This window comes from Oncorhynchus tshawytscha, linkage group LG11 (genome assembly GCF_018296145.1).
Source record: "Oncorhynchus tshawytscha isolate Ot180627B linkage group LG11, Otsh_v2.0, whole genome shotgun sequence".
Classification (NCBI taxonomy): Eukaryota; Metazoa; Chordata; class Actinopteri; order Salmoniformes; family Salmonidae; genus Oncorhynchus; species Oncorhynchus tshawytscha.
Genome location: NC_056439.1, coordinates 5,531,266 through 5,550,330, shown reverse-complemented (window position 1 = coordinate 5,550,330; position 19,065 = coordinate 5,531,266). Strand labels below are relative to the sequence as shown.

The following is a 19,065-nucleotide window of genomic DNA, read 5'->3' as shown; positions in this document are numbered from 1 at the left end:
GATAGGCTAATTGACATCATGAGTTAATTGGAGGTGTACCTGTGTATGTATTTCAAGGCCAAGCTTTAAACTCAGTGTCTCTTTGCTTGACATCATGGGGAAATCAAAAGATATCAGCCAAGACCTCAGAAAAACAATTGTAGACCTCCACAAGTCTGGTTCAGCCTTGGGAGCAATTTCCAAACGCCTGAATGTACCACATTAATCTGTACAGACAATAGTACGCCAGTATAAACACCATGGGACCACACAGCCATCATACCGCTCAGGAAGGAGTGCAAATCAATCACAGAACAACAGCAAAGGACCTTGTGAAGATGCTGGAGGAAACAGGTACAAAGTATCTATATCCACAGTAAAATGAGTCCTATATCGACATATAGTGAGGGGAAAAGTCCTATATCGACATAACCTGAAAGGCCGCTCAGCAAGGAAGAAGCCACTGCTCCAAAAGCCAGACTACGGTTGCAACTGCACATGGGAACAAAGATCATACTTTTTGGAGAAATGTCCTCTGGTCCGATATAAAAAATAGAACTGTTTGGCCATAATGACCATTGTTATGTTTGGAAGAAAAAGGGGAATGCTTGCAAGCCGAAGAACACCATCCCAACTGTGAAACATGGGGATGGCAGCATCATGTTGTGGGGGTGCTTTGCTGCAGGAGGGACTGGTGCACTTCACAAAATAGATTATGTGAAAATGATGTGGATATATTGAAGCAACATCTCAAGACATCAGTAAGGAAGTTAAAGCTTGGTCGCAAATGGGTCTTCCAAGTGGACAATGACCCCAAGCATACTTCCAAAGTTGTGGCAAAATGGCTTAAGGACAACAAAGTCAAAGTATTGGAGTGGCCATCACAAAGCCCTGACCTCAATTCTATAGAAAATGTGTGGCAAGAACTGAAAAAGTGTGCGCGAGCAAGGTCATCTACAAACATGACTTAGTTACACCAGCTCTGTCAGGAGGAATGGGCCAAAATGTACCCAACCTATTGTGGGAAGCTTGTGGAAGGCTACCTGAAACGTTTGACCCAAGTTAAACAATGTAAAGACAATGCAACCAAATACTAATTGAGTGTATGTAAACTTCTGACCCACTGGGAATGTGATGAAAGAAATAAAAGCTGAAATAAATCATTCTCTCTACTATTATTCTGACAATTCACATTCTTAAAATAAAGTGGTGATCCTAACTGACCTAAGACAGGGAATTTTTACTAGGATTAAATGTCAGGAATTGTGAAAAACTGAGTTTAAATGTATTTGGCTAAGGTGTATGTAAACTTCCGACTTCAACTGTATCACTTACTTTCTCTGTTCCGGTTCTGTTCCTCTAAAAACATTTTTTTACAGTTCTATTCTCTGAACCAGTTCCAACCCCTGGCCACCTCTACCGCCTCTGATCTGGCGGACTCATGAATGCTTTGTTTGTCAATTACGTCTGAGTGTTGGAGTGTGTCCCTGGCTATCCATACATTTTAAAACAAGAAAATTGTGCAGTCTGGAACGTAAAATTATTAAGTGACTTTCACTTTTACTTGAGTCATTTTCTATTCAGTTATCTTTACTTTTACTCAAGAACAACAATTGGGTACTTTCCCCACCACTGGCAGTACCATATTTCAAAGACCAGCACGCATAGCTTTATAATTTAACCACACACTTTGAGCTATGATGCCAACCAATATCATCCCTTTTCTTCAGTGTAAACGGGGCTTGCCGTTTGGTGTGATGCAGAATCGGTAAAGAGCGAAAGACTGAAGTGAACCCTGTCTGTACTTTTTTTCAGTGTTTAGACGATAAAGTCAGTTGAGAGCTTTTGTTTTCCGAACCACCTACAGTGTTTTAGTTGTCAAACTTATGGTCATGTTGCAGCAGTGTGTAGGAAGAATATTCTGAGATGTGAGAAGTGTGCAGGAGGGCATGTGACAAAAAAAGTGTGTTTCAGCGGAAAAAGCTCTGTCAATTGCTGGGGATCAGAAGTGTCTGGTGTGAGAGAGACAGTTTGAGGTTGCCAGGGTTCAAGCAGTGCAGAAAGTTCCATGCTGAGGCAGTGAGGAAAGTAGATGATGATGTGCAAAGGGTGAGGGAGTCTGAGAGGATCCATGTGAGTTGTAGGCCAGTACAGAGTGATCCAAACATTTTGTGCTTTAGTAAGGTTGGCTACTTGGCATTCATTGCTCTGGTCATTAACCCCTGACATGATACCATTTTAGATAGCTTAAGAGCTCTACTACACTATACAAAGAAAAAAAAGAAAAAAAACGAACATGTGTATCCTCAGATCAGCTGTACAGGGGGCTGGTTTGGGCACGTGTTTTCACCTCTCTTTTTCCTCCCTTCCATCCCCTCCCTCTCTTTTCTCCTGTCATCTGCCTGATGCCTCTCCTGTGTCTGCACCCCATAGTTCCCCTAGGAAACCTGTAAGGGAGAGGGAAATGGAGAGACAGGAGAGGTTCATTTTAGGGACAGTTCCAAGAGGCAAGAATGGAAACGAACACAACGCAAGCGGCTACAAAGAATTGGTGTGTCCTTTCCTCACTGAGTTGGTTCTGTCTTCCAGCAGTCAGGTTGGAGTCTCTTCTGCTCCTCTTCTGTTTGTTGGCTTCAATGGTGTACATCCTCCTCTCATCTTCTTCCTCAATATCACAAGGAAGCAACGGTGTGTCCTGTTAATCACTCTATTATTGATCTACTGGTGTCATGTGACAACATTTTTAAATTGTGTTGAAATTGAATTATAATCCCTCAAGGTTTCCTGTAATTAAGCTATAAGGCACGGGGGGGTGTGGTATATGGCCAAAATTCCACGGCTAAGGGCTGTTCCTATGTACGACGCAACGTGGAGTGCCTAGAAACAGCCCTTAGCCTTGGTATATTGGCCATATACCATAAACCCCTGAGGTGCCTTATTACTATTATAAACTGGTTACCATCGTAATTAGAGCAGTAAAAATAAATGTTTTGTCATACCTGTGACATACATACGGTCTGATATACCACGGCTGTCAGCCAATCAGCCTTTAAGAACCACACAGTTTATAATATACAATAAACTAGTGTTTTTCCTACCTTGTAGCTGTCATAATATGGCAATGTTATGCTTTGCATTGTTAATGACAATGTATTACTGATCTAGCACGTGACAAAATGTTTAACATCAAATTTGATTGTTAAAATTGAATTCGGTTCCCTAATATACAGTAAAGAAGTATTTTTCCAATCTTGGAGCTGGCACAGTATGGGCATGTTATGCTTTGCCATGTTAATAACAATGGATTATTGATCTACTAGTGGTACACATAAAAAAAAATACAAATCTACCAGCTATTTTTACAGGTTTATTTATTACATAGGGGTCAAAGTTCACTGTAATATAAAGTTTAAAAAATGTGGGGATAGACAAAGAAAATGTTGTTAAACACTATTTATAATCTCTCTTTAATGAAATAGATAAAAAAACATCAAGCTCATTAGATCTTGCTGTGAAGCTGTGTGTGTCTGTATGTACTGTGTTCTTCTGTCATGACTGTAAACACATCTTGCTTAAACAATTTAACATTTGCTCAACAGCACCACTGTTATGCTACTGCAGCCTCTCTCTACCTGTGATATCAAAGTTATTTTTTATAAGGCGCGAAAATGAAATAAACGATTAGGTATCGTTTTCATTCTGGAAGATTGAACTGCTTTAAACTGTTTGCTTGGAATGATTTGAAGCTATCGTCTCTATCTGTGCATGAGCGTGCATCCGACTCGGCGTGACAATTGCATGGATCCTGGTTGCAGTTTGAGCTATTGTGTTCTCCATTTAAAAAATGTGGAAACTAGGAGTGCTCCTGAGTAGTATGGAACCCCCCTCCCCCGGTTACTGCGACACAATGTACAGGAAATTATTTTATGCGGAATATATATGTGTCAATTATGAAAGTACAAGTGCTCCTGAGTAGAATGGACCCCTTATTTTAATGTGACACAATGCATAGGAAAATGTGTATTGTGCGGTATGTACAGTGCATTCAGAAAGTATTCAGACCCCATCCCCTTTTCCACATTTTGTTACGTTACAGCCTTTTACTAAAATGTATTAAAAAATGTTTTATCTACACACAGTACCCCATAATGACAGAGCGAAAACAGGTTTTTTGAAATGTTTGCAAATTAAATTTTTAAAAAACAAAAAAACATACCTTATTTAAATAAGTATTCAGACCCATTGCTATGAGACTCGAAATTGAGCTCAGGTGCATCCTGAGACCATTGATCATCCTTGAGATGTTTTTTACAACTTGATTGGAGTCCACCTGTAGTAAATTCAATTGATTGGACATGATTTGGAAAGGTGCACGTCTGTCTATATAAGGTACCACAGTTGACAGTACATGTCAGAGCAAAAACCAAGCTATGAGGACAAAGGAATTGTCCGTTGAGCTCCGAGACAGGATTGTGTCGAGGCACAGATCTGCGGAAGGGTACCAACAAATGTCTGCAGCATTGAAGGTCCCCAAGAACATAGTGGCCTCCATCATTCTTAATTGGTCCGGTCTGATGAAACCAAGATGGAACACTTTGGACTGAATGCCAAGTGTCACGTCTGGAGGAACCCTGCACCATCCCTACGGTGAAGCATGGTGGTGGCATCGTCATGCTGTGGGAGTGTTTTTCAGCGGCAGGGACTGGGAGACTAGTAAGGATTGAGGGAAAGATGAACGGAGCAAAGGACAGAGAGATCCTGCTCCAGAGTGTTCAGGACCTCAAATACAATCAAATTTATTTGTCACATACACATGGTTAGCAGATGTTAATGCGAGTATAGCGAAATGCTTGTGCTTCTAGTTCCAACAACTAGTAATCTAACTTAACAATTTCAAAACTACTACCATATACACACAAGTGTAAAGGGATAAAAAATATGTACATAAAGATATGAATGAGTGATGGTACAGAACAGCATAGGGAAGATGCAGTAGATGGTATCGAGTACAGTATATACATATGAGTTGAGTAATGTAGGGTATGTAAACAAAGTGGCATAGTTAAAGTGGCTAGTGATACATGTATTACATAAAGATGCAGTAGATGATATAGAGTACAGTATATACATATACATATGAGATGAGTAATGTAGGGTATGTAAACATTATATTAAGTAGCATTGTTTAAAGTGGCTAGTGATATATTTTACATCAATTTCCATGATTAAAGTGGCTGGAGTTGAGTCAGTGTGTTGGCAGCAGCCACTCAATGTTAGTGGTGGCTGTTTAACAGTCTGATGGCCTTGAGATAGAAGCTGTTTTTCAGTCTCTTGGTCCCTGCTTTGATGCACCTGTACTGACCTGGCCTTCTGGATGATAGCGGGGTGAACAGGCAGTGGCTTGGGTGGTTGTTGTCCTTGATGATCTTTATGGCCTTCCTGTGACATCGGGTGGTGTAGGTGTCCTGGAGGGCAGGTAGTTTGCCCCCGGTGATGCGTTGTGCAGACTTCTCTACCCTCTGGAGAGCCTTACGGTTGTGGGCGGAGCAGCTGCCGTACCAGGCGGTGATACAGCAGGACAGGATGCTCTCGATTGTGCATCTGTAGATGTTTGTGAGTGCTTTTGGTGACAAGCCGAATTTCTTCAGCCTCCTGAGGTTGAAGAGGCGCTGCTGCGCCTTCTTCTGACGCTGTCTGTGTTTTGGTGGAACAATTCAGTTTGTCCGTGATGTGGATAGGGGGTGCTCCCTCTGCTGTTTCCTGAAGTCCACAATCATCTCCTTTGTGTTGTTGACGCTGAGTGTGAGGTTATTTTCCTGACACCACACTCCGAGGGCCCTCACCTCCTCCCTGTAGGCCGTCTGGTCATTGTTGGTAATCAAGCCTACCACTGTAGTGTCGTCCGCAAACTTGACGATTGAGTTGGAGGCGTGCGTGGCCACGCAGTCGTGGGTGAACAGGGGGTACAGGAGAGGGCTCAGAACGCACCCTTGTGGGGCCCCAGTGTTGAGGATCAGCGGGATGGAGATGTTGTTACCTACCCTCACCACTTGGTGGCGGCCTGTCAGGAAGTTCAGTGCCCAGTTGCACAGGGCGGGGTCGAGACCCAGGGTCAGACTGGGGCGAAGGTTCACCTTCCAACAGGACAATTAACCTAAGCACACAGCCAAGGCCATGCTAAAGTGGCTTCGAGACAAGTCTCTGAATGTCCTTGAGCGGCCCAGCAAGAGCCCGGACTTGAACTCGATCAAACATCTCTGGAGAGACCGTGAAATAGCTATGCAGCAACGCTCATCATCCAACATGACAGAGTTTGAGAGGATCTGCAGAAAAGAATGGGAGAAACTCCCCAAATAGAGGTGTGTCAAGCTTGTTGTATCATACCCATGAAGACTCGAGGCTGTAATCTCTGCCAAAGGTGCTTCATCAAAGTACTGAGTAAAGGGTCTGAATACTTAGACAGGTGTGTGCCTTTCCAAATCATGCCCAATCAATTGAATTTAATGGGTGGACTCCAATCAAGTTGTAGAAACATCTTAAGGATGATCGGTGGAAACAGGATGCACCTGAGCTCAAATTCAAGTCTCAAAGCAAAGGGTCTGACTAGTTACAGTTGAAGTCGGAAGTTTACATCCTCCTTAGCCAAATACATTTAAACTCAGTTTTTCACAATTTCTGTCATTTAATCCTAGTATAAATTCCCTGTCTTAAGTCAGTTAGGATCACCACTTCATTTTAAGAATGTGAAATGTCAGAATAATAGTAGAGAGAAGTATTTCTTTCAGTTTGGATTTCTTTCATCACATTCCCAGTAGGTCAGAAGTTGACATACACTCCATTAGTATTTGGTAGCATTGCCTTTAAATTGTTTAACTTGGGTCAAACGTTTTACGTAGCCTTCCACAAGCTTCCCACAATAAGTTGGTGGAATTTTGGCCCATTCCTCCTGACAGAGCTGGTGTAACTGAGTCAGGTTTCTATGCCTCCTTGCTCATACATGCTTTTTCAGTTCTGCCCACACATTTTCTATAGGATTGAGGTAAGGGCTTTGTGATGGTTACTCCAATACCTTGACTTTGTTGTCCTCAAGCCATTTTGCTACAACTTAGGAAGTATATTTGTGGTCATTGTGGAAGACCCATTTGCGACCAAGCTTTAACTTGACTGGTGTCTCGAGATGTTGCTTCAATATATCCACATAATTATCCATCCTCATGACGCCATCTATTTTGCGAAGTGCACCAGTCCCTCCTGCAGCAAAGCATCCCCACAATATGATGCTGCTTCACGGTTGGGATGGTGTCCTTCGGCTTGCAAGCCTCCCCCTTTTTCCTCCAAACATAACAATGGTCATTATGGCCAAACAGTTCCATTTTTGTCAAATCAGTGGGGCAGTGTTATGGGATTTTTATTAATAATGACTAAATGATGTATACATTTAATGTAGAATTATAACTAACATAATTTTACCCTGTCTTTCTAGTAGTGTTAAATAATGTTTGTTCATTAGGAAGGGGTTGTGTAGCATAGATCTAGGAAGAAAGGAATGTTTGTGGGTGTAGAAAGAGAATGAAGACGAGCATTAACCTATGTTTGAACTGACCTGGCTGTAACTCTGGGGAGATAAAATAGGACAGGGAGAGCCCCTCCAGAGCTCCAGTATCTGGGTGAGCCTGGAACTGTCAGCTGAGTGGTTATAAACTGTGGTGAGACTCATGAGAAAATCCCTATGTTGGTGTATATGTATGTGTGTAGGCTAGGATGGTATAAAAGAGATGTATTTGTGTATGCACGAGAGAGCTCTCGCAAATAAATCTGGATCTGATCAATTGTGAGCTGGGAATTCTGTCTATTTTATTTAAGACTAGAACTTTACAACCTCTGAGTATCAGACAGATAAAGATAAATTGGAATCTATGAACATTTTGTAAGCGATATCCAGGTGAATGGCACAAGTTTACAAGATATGAAATGCATTTATTAAGGGATATTTTCGACAGTAATTATATTCCTTCTTGCTATATTTTGTTGTGTTTCATCGTTTGATGTAAACTGGTGCTGTGCTTGGCTCACTCCACACAAATGGTGACCAATAATGTAAAGGTGATCTCCTTTAAGATTGTCAATAGATTCTACCCATGTAATATCTTGAGTTCAGCAGGTAGCCTAGTGGTTAGAGCGTTGGGACATTAACCGAAAGGTTGCTGGATCGAATCCCTGAGCTGACAAGGTAAACATCTGTCTTTCTGCCCCTGAACAAGGCAGTTAACCCCGGTAGGCCGCCATTGTAAATAAAAATGTGTTCTTAACTGACTTGCCTAGTTAAAAAAATAATATAATAATCGTAATATATACCTGATGTTACCAGTGAATGTAGTTTTTGTATCAATAAACTGAATCTATTGAACACTTATTTAGTAATTGTTTACATGGTGAGGTGTTCTGGACTGATGCAAAGAAATGCATATAACCATTGAAATGTCTAAGTTTGACATATTATTTTACTACACTAATTCCACAATTGAATGTCAGTATGTCATAAATCTCTATTTTATTAGGAATATTTTTCATACAAATTAAAAATGTATGAAGAAAAAGACCCCTTTTTCAAAATCGGATTTGGACAAATATTTAGAATCATTCAAACGTATGCCAAACAAAATGTCAATGTATTCGGTACATGTCTGTATTTGATTTGATATAATGTGGATTTGTATTATTATTTATTTGTGTAATCCTTCTGGCTGTTCTGTTTTTTGTGTTTTGCATGTTACTGTTTAAATAATAATTTTAAGGCCAGGGACCACAGGCTAATAAGGATATTTTTTCTTTACTCTCATCAGACTGAAACTTTACCAGTTGAAAGTATACATAAATACAAGATATTATATTACAAGTTTTATTTATTTAAAATTTAAAATATGCAAATCGTCCTTAAATATGTGCTAATTTGCATATTATGAGAATCTGTTTTTCAACACATTGCTTCAAGGCAGAATGTTTTGTTTTGTTTTATTGTGTTAAGACACTCAATGGTCAGTCTTTTACAGATAGGTTTATTAAAATATTGCCAATTCATGGAATTATTTAAAATACACTTCAGCATGACGGATGCATATTTTGCATATATTTACACATAAAATGACACTTAAAATCAGAATGATACAAGATATATATATAAAAAAAACCTCTGTAAAAGTCTGACTATAAGACCTAACAACTTGTGTGTGGAATAATGGGAATGTACGTCCTTTTGAAGACTGAGAAAAATGAATTGGCGCACCCGGAACATGTCATTTTGAGAAAATGGCCGATAAAGACGATAATGCAATTAGAATGTACTTTCCAAAAATATGACAATTTATGTCACATTAATGAAACTCTTATTTATATATCACTTCTAAACTGAAAAGTAAACATCAAATATACATTTTACAAATACATTAGCACGTTTAATACATTTGTTTCAAGCAATAGAGCATTTGCTTTGAATACTCGTCTGTTGGGCAAATATGCAGTTTTAGGGCAAATTCTCATATCGCTTTGCTCAATTTGTCACATACAAGGATTCTGTATGGCTGTTGAAATGTGCAGAACATTGATCAGCTATGCCTGCCCCATATGTAAGGCCCTCTTTGAGTTATTGCTGGTGACGCTTTACTTTTTTGACTGTGTCATGGGACCTACGCCTACTCATGGCACACTCCATTGAAGCAGCATCAGCTCTCACAACTCCTCTCTGATTGCTCCAGTGTCACCAAAGTGCTTTCAAGCCACAATTTGTTCGTCAACTTTGTTATAGCAGTGGCTCCCTCATTGAACGTGGGTATTGCCGTACTGGCTGTTCCGTCAATGCGGCTTTTGCCCACGAAGACAGTTTTGGGGCATCGCGACCATATTTACAGAGTTCAGACATTCATTTGCATTCTGGGTTCCTCCGTGCTACATTATCTTGAGGACGTTATCATTTGACATCATATGATATACAGGTGCCATTTTCTGCGCAACATCTCTATTAAAAATGTATGGCCTGGCCTCCAAGGTTTTTTTTGACAGGGTCGATCTTCACCATTTTCTATGGCTCGCTGGTACCAGCACCAATGCACACACCTATCCCGTAGTTGGAAGTGAATCATCTCTTGTTCCAAGTGCCATCGAAGGATAAATTAATGTCTATGATGGCATCCTCATTCAGAAACTTTGCTGTGTCTGGGTCCATATCTGCGTATGCTCTTCTAATTATCTTTGTAGCACTCTCCATTGACTAGTAGCCCTCTGTGAATCTCTGCAACTAAAGTAGGGGGAAAAGTACTTATTATGTCTGTCGACATTACAGACAGAACTGCAGGACTAAATATCAGCATGTTACCCTATGTAAATATTAGCATATCAGCATGTATTTACTTTTTGTTAAGCTAATTTCTCACCAATTACATTAGGCTACAGCCCTATGACACTGTAGGCCTATGTGACAGTCTCGTTGGATAGTTATGTTTTCCTATTACTCTGTTTTCTTAACTTTGAATACATTTGCTGGAGCAAGGAAATAAATATTATGTATACACAGCAAGTCACCTGACAATAATGGCCTACTCTCCCTTTTTATTTACCTGTCATGTCTTTGATATGAGCTGAGAAGCAAGGAAGGAATCCCTAGGACTTTGCTTATTTTCTTTGGAGCTGCATAACCAAGTCCAAGTTCGTGGGCTAGAAGAACCATCCTCATATTTATATCAAATGCCACATCTCCCGTGGAGCACTCCTGCAGCCTGTCAGGAAATGACTCATCTTTGCGTTAGTAAGAATACAGTAGAAAATAATACAATTACTTTATTCCATCTACGTCAACCTCAGTACGGTAAATATTCAACTGTCCATGTTCTAGACTAGGTTTAGGCTATTGTCTCTCTAAAAACAGGTATTTACAAAGTTAACAAAGGGTTTTAAGGAGAGGTATGTGATTAATTAACCTCTTGCCCCAAGACATTTCACATGATAATTATATTATGTCAGCTAAAAAATGGTTCTCAGATATCCCCTTTTGTACATCTCAAGCCACAATGCTACAATTTATTCCCATTGTGGACACTCTTATGTCTGATAAGGTTACTCAAGAAGGCAAAGCTCTTGTAACACAATTTACACTTGAAGGGCCTCTCCTTGGTGTGAACAGTCTGGTGCCTCTTCACATAGTTCGCCTCAGTGAAACGCTTCCCACATGTGGGACATGCATGCGGCTTGTCTGCGTCCGACCTAACGCTTGGCCTCCCACGTTGTGAGCCAATGACACCGGAGGTAGAAGCAGGAGCCACCACCCTCAATTGGTTAGTCTTTGAGCTCCTTCCCTGACCTCTAGCCATTGTATGGGTGTTGTTGGGATTGTGTTCTGTGTTATGGGCTAGGTACCTCTTGTGGTGAACGCCCATCCTGACCATGTCTGTATTGGTGTGGTAAACCTGAGGTAGCTGAGGAAGGCTAGACCCAGGTCTTCTATGATGAGATCCTGAAGGGGAAAAGAGACTTCCTATTAGACTACCACCAGAGGGGTCTCCCACCACTCTCTGTGAAGGCTGAAGCCCAGGGTGACCTGCTCTGTTCATCATGGATACTGTGATGTTTGTATCATAGGAACAGGAGGGTCTATCTCTATCAGCCCCAGGCCCTGCTTCATCCCTGCACTGAGACTGTGAAGAGAAGGGTCTGGGCTGCAGACTGGATCCCTGACTGGAGCCTCTGTCTCTCTGATGACCACCAGGACTGAGGTTGTTCAGTCCACCTGTCCACTGGTTGTGTTCTGTGTGGTGGAGTCTCTGTCCCTCATGGTTCGGTCCTAGTTCCAAATCGGGAAGGAAGCGCGATGGTTCCTGATCCAGGGTTCTGATCCAGGGCCAGAGTTTGTGACCAGCCACCTCAAAGTTCCAGTCTCTCCCGCCAGCAACACCTGATATCAGCAGGTCCTCATGGACTGCAGACTGTAAAAACAAATTGCACAAAAGAGCACAAAGGTTTATATAAGAAACTCCTTGCTGTACAAACAGAAACATGATATTATAAAATGTTAACCAGTCAAGCCCATCTCTAACACTGTGATTCAAGTGCGTAACAATATGGAGCCATTGGAGTTTATTATAAAAAATGTCAATTTGTGTTGATTCAAGAATTAAGTATAATGTTTTGGTTCGACTGAGTTAAGGGACTCAGTCCCTGCAATTATACAAAAATAACCAAGTCAATCAGCACAGAGTTGAATATGTATTTAATTTCAACAAAATAGTCATACATTAACATAACTTTGAAGTACAGTACTTTTATTGCACAAAACAATGTGACAAGTAGAATAACTTCTCACTATGGTAACACTTGACCTTTTATTGTAAATCTGGTACCCTCACTTTGATAAAATACATTTTAGAATACTTTGGAAAAGGTTCAACGTTACATTGCACACATCTTCACCACTTCATGTTAAGTAAACATTAATTAAGGCACTATAATTACCTCACTATAAAAGCTGAAGCAGGGATGGGCAACTCCAGTCCTCGAGGGCCTGATTGGTGTCACACTTTTTCTCCATCCCTAGCAAACACAGCTGATTAATCAAATTGCATTCTAAAATGAAGATCATGATTAGGTGATTATTGGAGTCAGGTGTATTAGCTGGGGCAAAACTGTGACACCAAACAGGTCCTCGAGGACAGTAATTGCCCACCCCTGAGCTAAAGGGACATAGTTGTCACTTTTCATCAGTAAAGCATTTTTACAGACAACATAACACATATAATATATTCTGCCTCATCATACTTATTCTTTCCTCAGTTCACCTCATCTAGTTCCCCACTACACCCAAAACCAACAGAATTAACTACAAAGACTGAGGTAGCTCCTCTCTGAGAACCTCTTCCTGCAGTGCGTACAGGCGCATCTTGGTGCTGGTGAGAGAAGCTCTTCTCACTGTAGGGTTTCTGTAGGGTTTCTCACCTGTGTGGTGCCTGTTCAGTTTGGACGAGTGAGAGAAACTTGCTTGGCACAGATGGCAACCAAACAGATTTTCCCCCGTGTGTATCCTCTGGTGGATCTCCACCTGTTTGGGGAAACTGAAGGCTTTCCCACAGAACAAACACAGGAAGTGCTTATTATGGCCACTGGATCTACTGATAGCATTACTATTACTGTCATTTGTCAATGGGCTTGTGTAGCCATTTAGTGTTGAGGCACTGGCATTGTCTGATGTCTGGTTTAACAGGAGAGTGTGAGGAGGACGAAGGCCAGGGAGTGTCTGTGTTGTCACAGGGTCCATGTTTCAGTTGATAGATCCTATATAAAGGCAGGCTGAAGGCGGCACCTGTTAGGGCAGCAGTCACCAACTGGTCGATCGGCAAACATTTCTGTAAAAAACCCAATGATAAAGCCTTGCGTTCCTATTTATTTGTATTCGTCTCGCGCTGTTGGTGGTAGGTGCAACTGCTTCAGCTGTGTTCCCACTGTACCTTCAGGCACATGAAATGGGTAAACTCTGCTATCCCGGCAGGCCCGGAGAGCAAATCCAGAGCACTATAGGCCTACCTCCGGCCAATCGGACGGCTCAGATTACTGTGTCTGCAGTAACGTAGCAAGCTTAAAAGAAAGCTACAGCCAAGTTGATACTGTGAGATTTCAAAACGTTTCAAACCATGACTAGAGAAAGACTGTCAACAAATACAGCAAAGAGCTGCTGTTTATATGAGTGAGTTCATGTTTAAGTTCTTACTCAGAACTGTCAACACTTTGTATTCAACACTTTTATAAGCCATAAAATGCACATTCTTCCTACTTCCACTGGCACTACAACCAGCACTGTAGTTGTAATGAATGTGTAGGAAAGTGTGGTAGGCTTGCGTTGTTGTTGTTGTTAATTGCGGCTTGTTTTTTTATTTTATATCGAAGAATATTTCACCTTCTCTGTTCATAGGAGTAACAACATGTGCATGAGGCAGACATAATGTGGTGCGACTCCAGACCTTTTTAGTCAGTGACAGCAGCGGAAAGAGTGAGTGGCAGGACACTGGGAGGCAGAGCCCATCTGCTGCTCTCTCCCTCAGCTGAGACTGACCATCAGATGCAGGCACCATCAGCCCAGTAAAATAAAAATAAACTATTTAAATGTATGCTCACTCAGCTGTGCCTCACATGTAATACAACAACTGATCTATTGCCGGTGTGTATTGGCAGGGAAAGTCAAGCAAAGCCAATATGCGGTGATAATGTATTGGGCCTATAGCCTACTTCACAAACCTCATTGCTACAGTACCGTTTTTAATAGGTTCATGTTGCATAAGCTTGCATTTTGACTCAGAAAGTGATCTTTACTCAGAAAAGGTTAGTGACCACTGTGCTGGGGGGTTAACCTGAGGCGCCATCAGTTCTCTCCCACCGCATATGGACACCTCCCTGTCCTGGATGGAATCTACGCCTTGTCCTGGTCTCAGCCAGTCTGTTGTCAAGGAGACTAAGTTTGGATGTTGTTTTGTGACCAACTGTCTGTTTCCGGTTAACAGTGTTGTTCCCCAGCCCAGAGTTGAGGACGCTGTTCCATCCACTGACCTCCACTATATCGCCGCTGGTCCTGTCTTGCTCAGTGATGTTGTCCCCTGGGTCCTTGGCTGCACCGGTCTGGGAATCCAAGATGGTTGCCCAGTCTCCTCTGTTAGCCTCCAGCCACCCACCTACAAGAAGAGGTCAGAAAATAGACTAAAAACATGGCAGAGAAAACTCTACATATGGAGTTTTTTTGTCAATTACCTGGTCAAGTTCATACATTAAGTGTATGTAAACATAAGTTGTATTGATTTAATTTAATGAATGAAGAAAATTCAGACAAGAAAATTGTCAGGCGCATCAGTTTTCCCATTGAAGATCTATTACTGTATGGAGGCTATATGTATTTCTCTCTTAACTTGCTCCCCCATCTTAGGTCCACTCAGCAGATCAATGCTCACTGGTCCGTCTTCTATTGTCTCCTCTTTGACCAGCAGCAGATGAGGCTTCCCATCCTCAATGTCTACTGACTGTAAGAGATACAGAGTGAGAGGGTGTTGGATCAAGACATCTGATATCAGCACCCTGCTATGGACCATCTTCTGATTGGGCAATGAAGGATTGCTATGAGTACTATGCAACATGTAAGTTAATTTGCCACTGGTTAGATAACTCAAAGACATTGTCCCACACGTTTGACAAAATATATCAAGACCTGGGCCCGTATCCACAAAGTCTAATATCATTCAGACAGTAGTTCAGTGGGCTCACCTCAGTGAGACTGTGTGTGGTCCTGTGTTGCGCAGCTGGGTCCTCTGTGGGTTCAGGAGGAGGTTTAGGCTGGTTGTCCTCCATGACCATGGTCCCCTCAGGGTTCCCCAGACCCTCCTCACACCCCTCCTCCTTCACCAGCAGCACCTCTGGACCCTCCTCCTCCTGGAAGAGACAGGTGATACAGATTACACAGACATACACTCCCTCAGGTACGTACACACACACACGGATAATAACACACTTGGAGTGTTTACCCATCCCCATTACGTTTGAGTCCTATACTGTAGTCACAGAATGACTTCATTGTTATTAAACCCATCATGGTTGATGTAAATATGATGATGTGGGTAAATATAAGTCAGCTATGTCATCATCAGACAAACCTGACTAAACTATTTTGACCTGTTAGTGTGTGGATATGTGTCCGGATATTTATTATATTTAAGTCTATATTGATTATAAAGCGCTTCCTTAATGAAAGTCTAAGAATGAAAAGTCCAATTTTATGTTTATTGAACAAGTGTCAAATACACCATATGAATAACACACGTAAAAATCTGCATGAACTTTTTTTATTAAAAGTGTCTTGGGAAAAAATGTATTGACGATGGAAGTAATGAAACATGCATTTGCGGACATCATATATCCTACACAGTACAAACACAATATGTAACAGACTTTTTAGGCTTATATATATGTCACACAATGTCTGGATGCAATATTCTTCCCAGGAATATTAAACACTGAAATCGGTTACTCTCGTTATTCCAAATGCATCTGCGGATCTTTTCTGTTGACAACAATCAAAATGAATCTTTGTCTTTAATGCAGGGTTTGATCTAAATGTCAGAAGATATGGAGTGGAGTGGTTTTTCTGCTGGTGTATACTGAGGTAGCTCCTTTCCGAGAACCTCTTCCTGCAGTGCGTACAGGCAAATGGCCTCCTCACGTGTGGACCTTCAGGTGCCTTTTCAGGTCACCTGCCTGGGCGAAGCACATGGGACACTGGGTACAGCTGTAGGGTTTCTCCCCTGTGTGCACCCTCTGGTGCCGCTTCAGGTCACCAGCCTGGGCGAAGCACATGTGACACTGGGTACAGCTGAAGGGTTTCACCCCTGTGTGGACCCTCTGGTGCCTCTTCAGGTTGCCCGCATGGGCAAAGCGCATGTGACACTGGATACAGGTGAAGGGTTTCACCCCTGTGTGGACCCTCTGATGGATCTCCACCTTCTGGGAACAGCTGAAGCCTTTGTTACAGAACATGCAGAGAAACCGCTTCTCTTTACCACCCGTTGTTGTTGCCCCTTCCCGCTCCTTGGCCTTTTGATCATTTGAGTTCGATACCTGTTTGAAAAGGACACTGCCTTGTGAATTGGAAGGTGTCATCAACATGGTCACTCGGTGTAAAGGGGAGTGGGTTGCGACATTTAGATTGGTCTCTAAGCTTTCCCTGTAGTCTAAGAAGTCACTTGTGTTGCCCTGCGAGTGTCCTTTTCCTAAGTGAGTCTCGTCTGCATTCCATGTCAGAGGAGCGTCATCCTCCACTTTCACAGTCACCTCATCTACGACCAGACCCTCCCCTTTCTTATCTAGGAACCCTTCAGAGTTTACACTACTACTGTACTGGTTCCAGTCCCCTCTCATTGGATTAGTCTGTGTATCTAAGCCCACAGGCAAGTCACCAGACATCATCTGTGTCCCTGTAGCATATGAACAGGACGGATCATTGTGAGTCTGTAACGAGTTACCTGAGTCCTGATGGGACAAAACCGTCCTCGAGCTACCGTAAAGTATATACTCTGTGCAGGGAGCAGGGGGACAGCCCAGTCGCCCCAGGCCGGTTAAAGTCTTTGTGTCTGACTTGAGGACGGCGTTCGGCGTTCCACTGACCTCCGTGCCGCTTCGTTGGGTCCTGGGCTGCACTGGGGCAGTGGTGGGTTCATCCGTGGCTACAGGGGGCTCTCTAGCCGCACCAGTCTGGATGTCTCTGCTATGCTGTGGGTCCTCCTCTCCTTCAGACCTCTCCTGCTTGACCCCAGGACCTGCAGCCTCTGCATCTGCAGACTGACATAAGAAGAGAGGAGGTTATTACCGATACATGAGTTGGATAACAATGTCGTAGGGAAGATAACAATGCCTCTATGGCAGATTAATTAGGATGTACATGTAAGCAAGTGAATAGCTGAGGGGAGCCTTTCTGAAATAAACAGGCCACGTTTGATTTACAAATAACACCATTTTTATGCAACACTATTACGCTAACCTCTATCATGATAATGTGCTGGGTTGAGGTTTCACTCCCCTCATCAACAGTGATTGGTTGGTCATCTCTCCATGTATTGTGTCCCACAGGCTTCACAAAGCTCCTGTGGCCTCCAGTGAGATGTCCTTCACCTGAGAGAGTTTGGGGGAAAGAGGTGGTTAGGTTTGCTACTGTCAATGTTCAACGGTATATTGTACATTATTGACAATGTCTAGAAATGGCAAGGACATAAGGTAATTTATCTTGATATACAGGGCGGTAGGTAGCCTAGCGGTTAGAGCGTTGGGCCAGTAACCAGATGGTTGCTGGTTTGAATACCCAAGCCAACAGGGTTTTTACTATCTATGTATTATGTTCCATGTATTACATTGTTTTCATTGATTAAATCATAGGCAATGCTGTAAATTAATAATCAGGTTAGAATATATTGTTTATTTGCTAAATAATCTGGGGAATTATTGCATACTATCCAAAAACGGACCAAGACCCAATTCTGGGTAACACCTATGAACACGTGCAGCTGAGAACGGGGCGACAACCCATGCCTTCTGCAAAATGTAACGTTACCTCTTGACATTCCTCTGTATTTGTCGAGGATCTTGACACTACTGGGTCGAATGGCGAGGACGCGCTCCCGTGACACCTTCAGTTCCAGTAGCTGTAGTCTCCTCCGCAATGACCTGTTTTCTTTCTGGCTTTGAGTTATTTCCAAACGAAACACTGCATAGTCGTCGTCTACAAGTTTACAGATCTCTGCCACGGCTGCATTTGCTAGTACCTCCATGATGGAGGCTATTTGAGTTTGAAAAACCATACAGTTAGCCATTGTTAGCAGCTAGCTAGCTAGCGTTACCTAGATAACACCTATCAACCAAGTCTCCAAAGCGAATTAAAGACTACATGTCGTAAGTATGTGATGCTGTGCAGTTAAATTATTCATATTTTGTATTCCAGGGTGTTAATAATGAATAAAATCTAAATAACAACAAAAACGCTAACGTGGAAAACGTTCTTAGTGTTCACTTCCGTTTACACTCTTCTTCGTGTGGCTTTCCCGGCAGACTAGACGCTTAGTTGCGTATTGCTGTCTTTCACAGGTCGTAGTGTGAATTTCACATTTTGTTCACAGAAAAGTAGATTGGGGGATTTAATTGCACCACCATCTTACCCTACATACACGCCACTATTCCCAACAAACCCACCACCTCTTCCCACTATTTTGGCCCTAAAAGTTATCTGCTACTACTACCAAATCAATCTTCTGGAATTTCTGTTCCATCTGTGCAGTGCAATTAAGACAATGGGATGATTCTGTTCAACATGAATGGAGATCAGGGATTTATTGTGGGAATTTAGGTCATCAAAGTATTATTACATTTCACTTGTTTTTCTTACAATGTACTCATATATACATTTTATTATTGTATCGGGTATTTTTTTAAATATATTTTGTGTTAAAATAAAGCAAATGTTATATCTTTTTTTTTTTGCATAAATAAACATTGTTCTTGAATATATTAATACATTAATATAAA

The 19,065-nt window shown here is 41.9% G+C and overlaps 3 protein-coding genes across 9 annotated transcripts in view; 1 reads left to right on the top strand and 2 right to left on the bottom strand.

Annotated features, from left to right (window-relative positions):
• The window catches only part of LOC112232358 (zinc finger protein 473 homolog), a 282,634-nt gene that overhangs the window by 176,018 nt on the left and 87,551 nt on the right, over window positions 1-19,065 (bottom strand). The window lies entirely within an intron of this gene.
• Window positions 1-19,065, top strand: part of LOC112232352 (zinc finger protein 777-like) — a 125,735-nt gene that overhangs the window by 64,943 nt on the left and 41,727 nt on the right. The gene's annotated exons all lie outside the window — the stretch shown is intronic.
• LOC112232125 (zinc finger protein 768-like) lies at window positions 8,966-18,782 on the bottom strand. Of its 6 annotated transcripts, XR_006084664.1 has the most exons (9): window positions 18,098-18,776; window positions 17,531-17,661; window positions 17,158-17,331; window positions 15,265-15,429; window positions 14,912-15,023; window positions 14,560-14,681; window positions 12,958-13,080; window positions 12,478-12,555; window positions 11,816-11,951 (listed from the first exon to the last, which is right to left on the bottom strand). XR_006084664.1 is itself a non-coding variant. In XM_042330486.1 (8 exons), the coding sequence occupies exons 1-7, from the start codon at window positions 18,354-18,356 to the stop codon at window positions 12,973-12,975; spliced, it is 1,071 nt and encodes a 356-aa protein (XP_042186420.1). In that variant the 5' UTR covers window positions 18,357-18,776; the 3' UTR covers window positions 11,850-11,951; window positions 12,958-12,972. The 6 variants fall into 6 exon arrangements, 5 of the variants coding, with proteins under 5 accessions (XP_042186417.1, XP_042186416.1, XP_042186420.1 ...); XM_042330486.1 differs by lacking the exon at window positions 12,478-12,555 and having other exon boundaries at window positions 11,850-11,951; XM_042330485.1 differs by lacking the exon at window positions 11,816-11,951 and having other exon boundaries at window positions 12,226-12,555.

Excerpts from the sequence above, each read along its gene's own strand:
- LOC112232125 (XM_042330482.1), bottom strand. The coding sequence starts at position 18,356 with ATGGCTAACTGTATGGTTTTTCAAACTCAAATAGCCTCCATCATGGAG. Across the intron at positions 17,332-17,530 it reads AGCACATTATCATGATAGAG|TCTGCAGATGCAGAGGCTGC; the intron begins GTTAGCGTAATA and ends TTCTTATGTCAG. Across the intron at positions 15,024-15,264 it reads CCACACACAGTCTCACTGAG|TCAGTAGACATTGAGGATGG; the intron begins GTGAGCCCACTG and ends TATCTCTTACAG.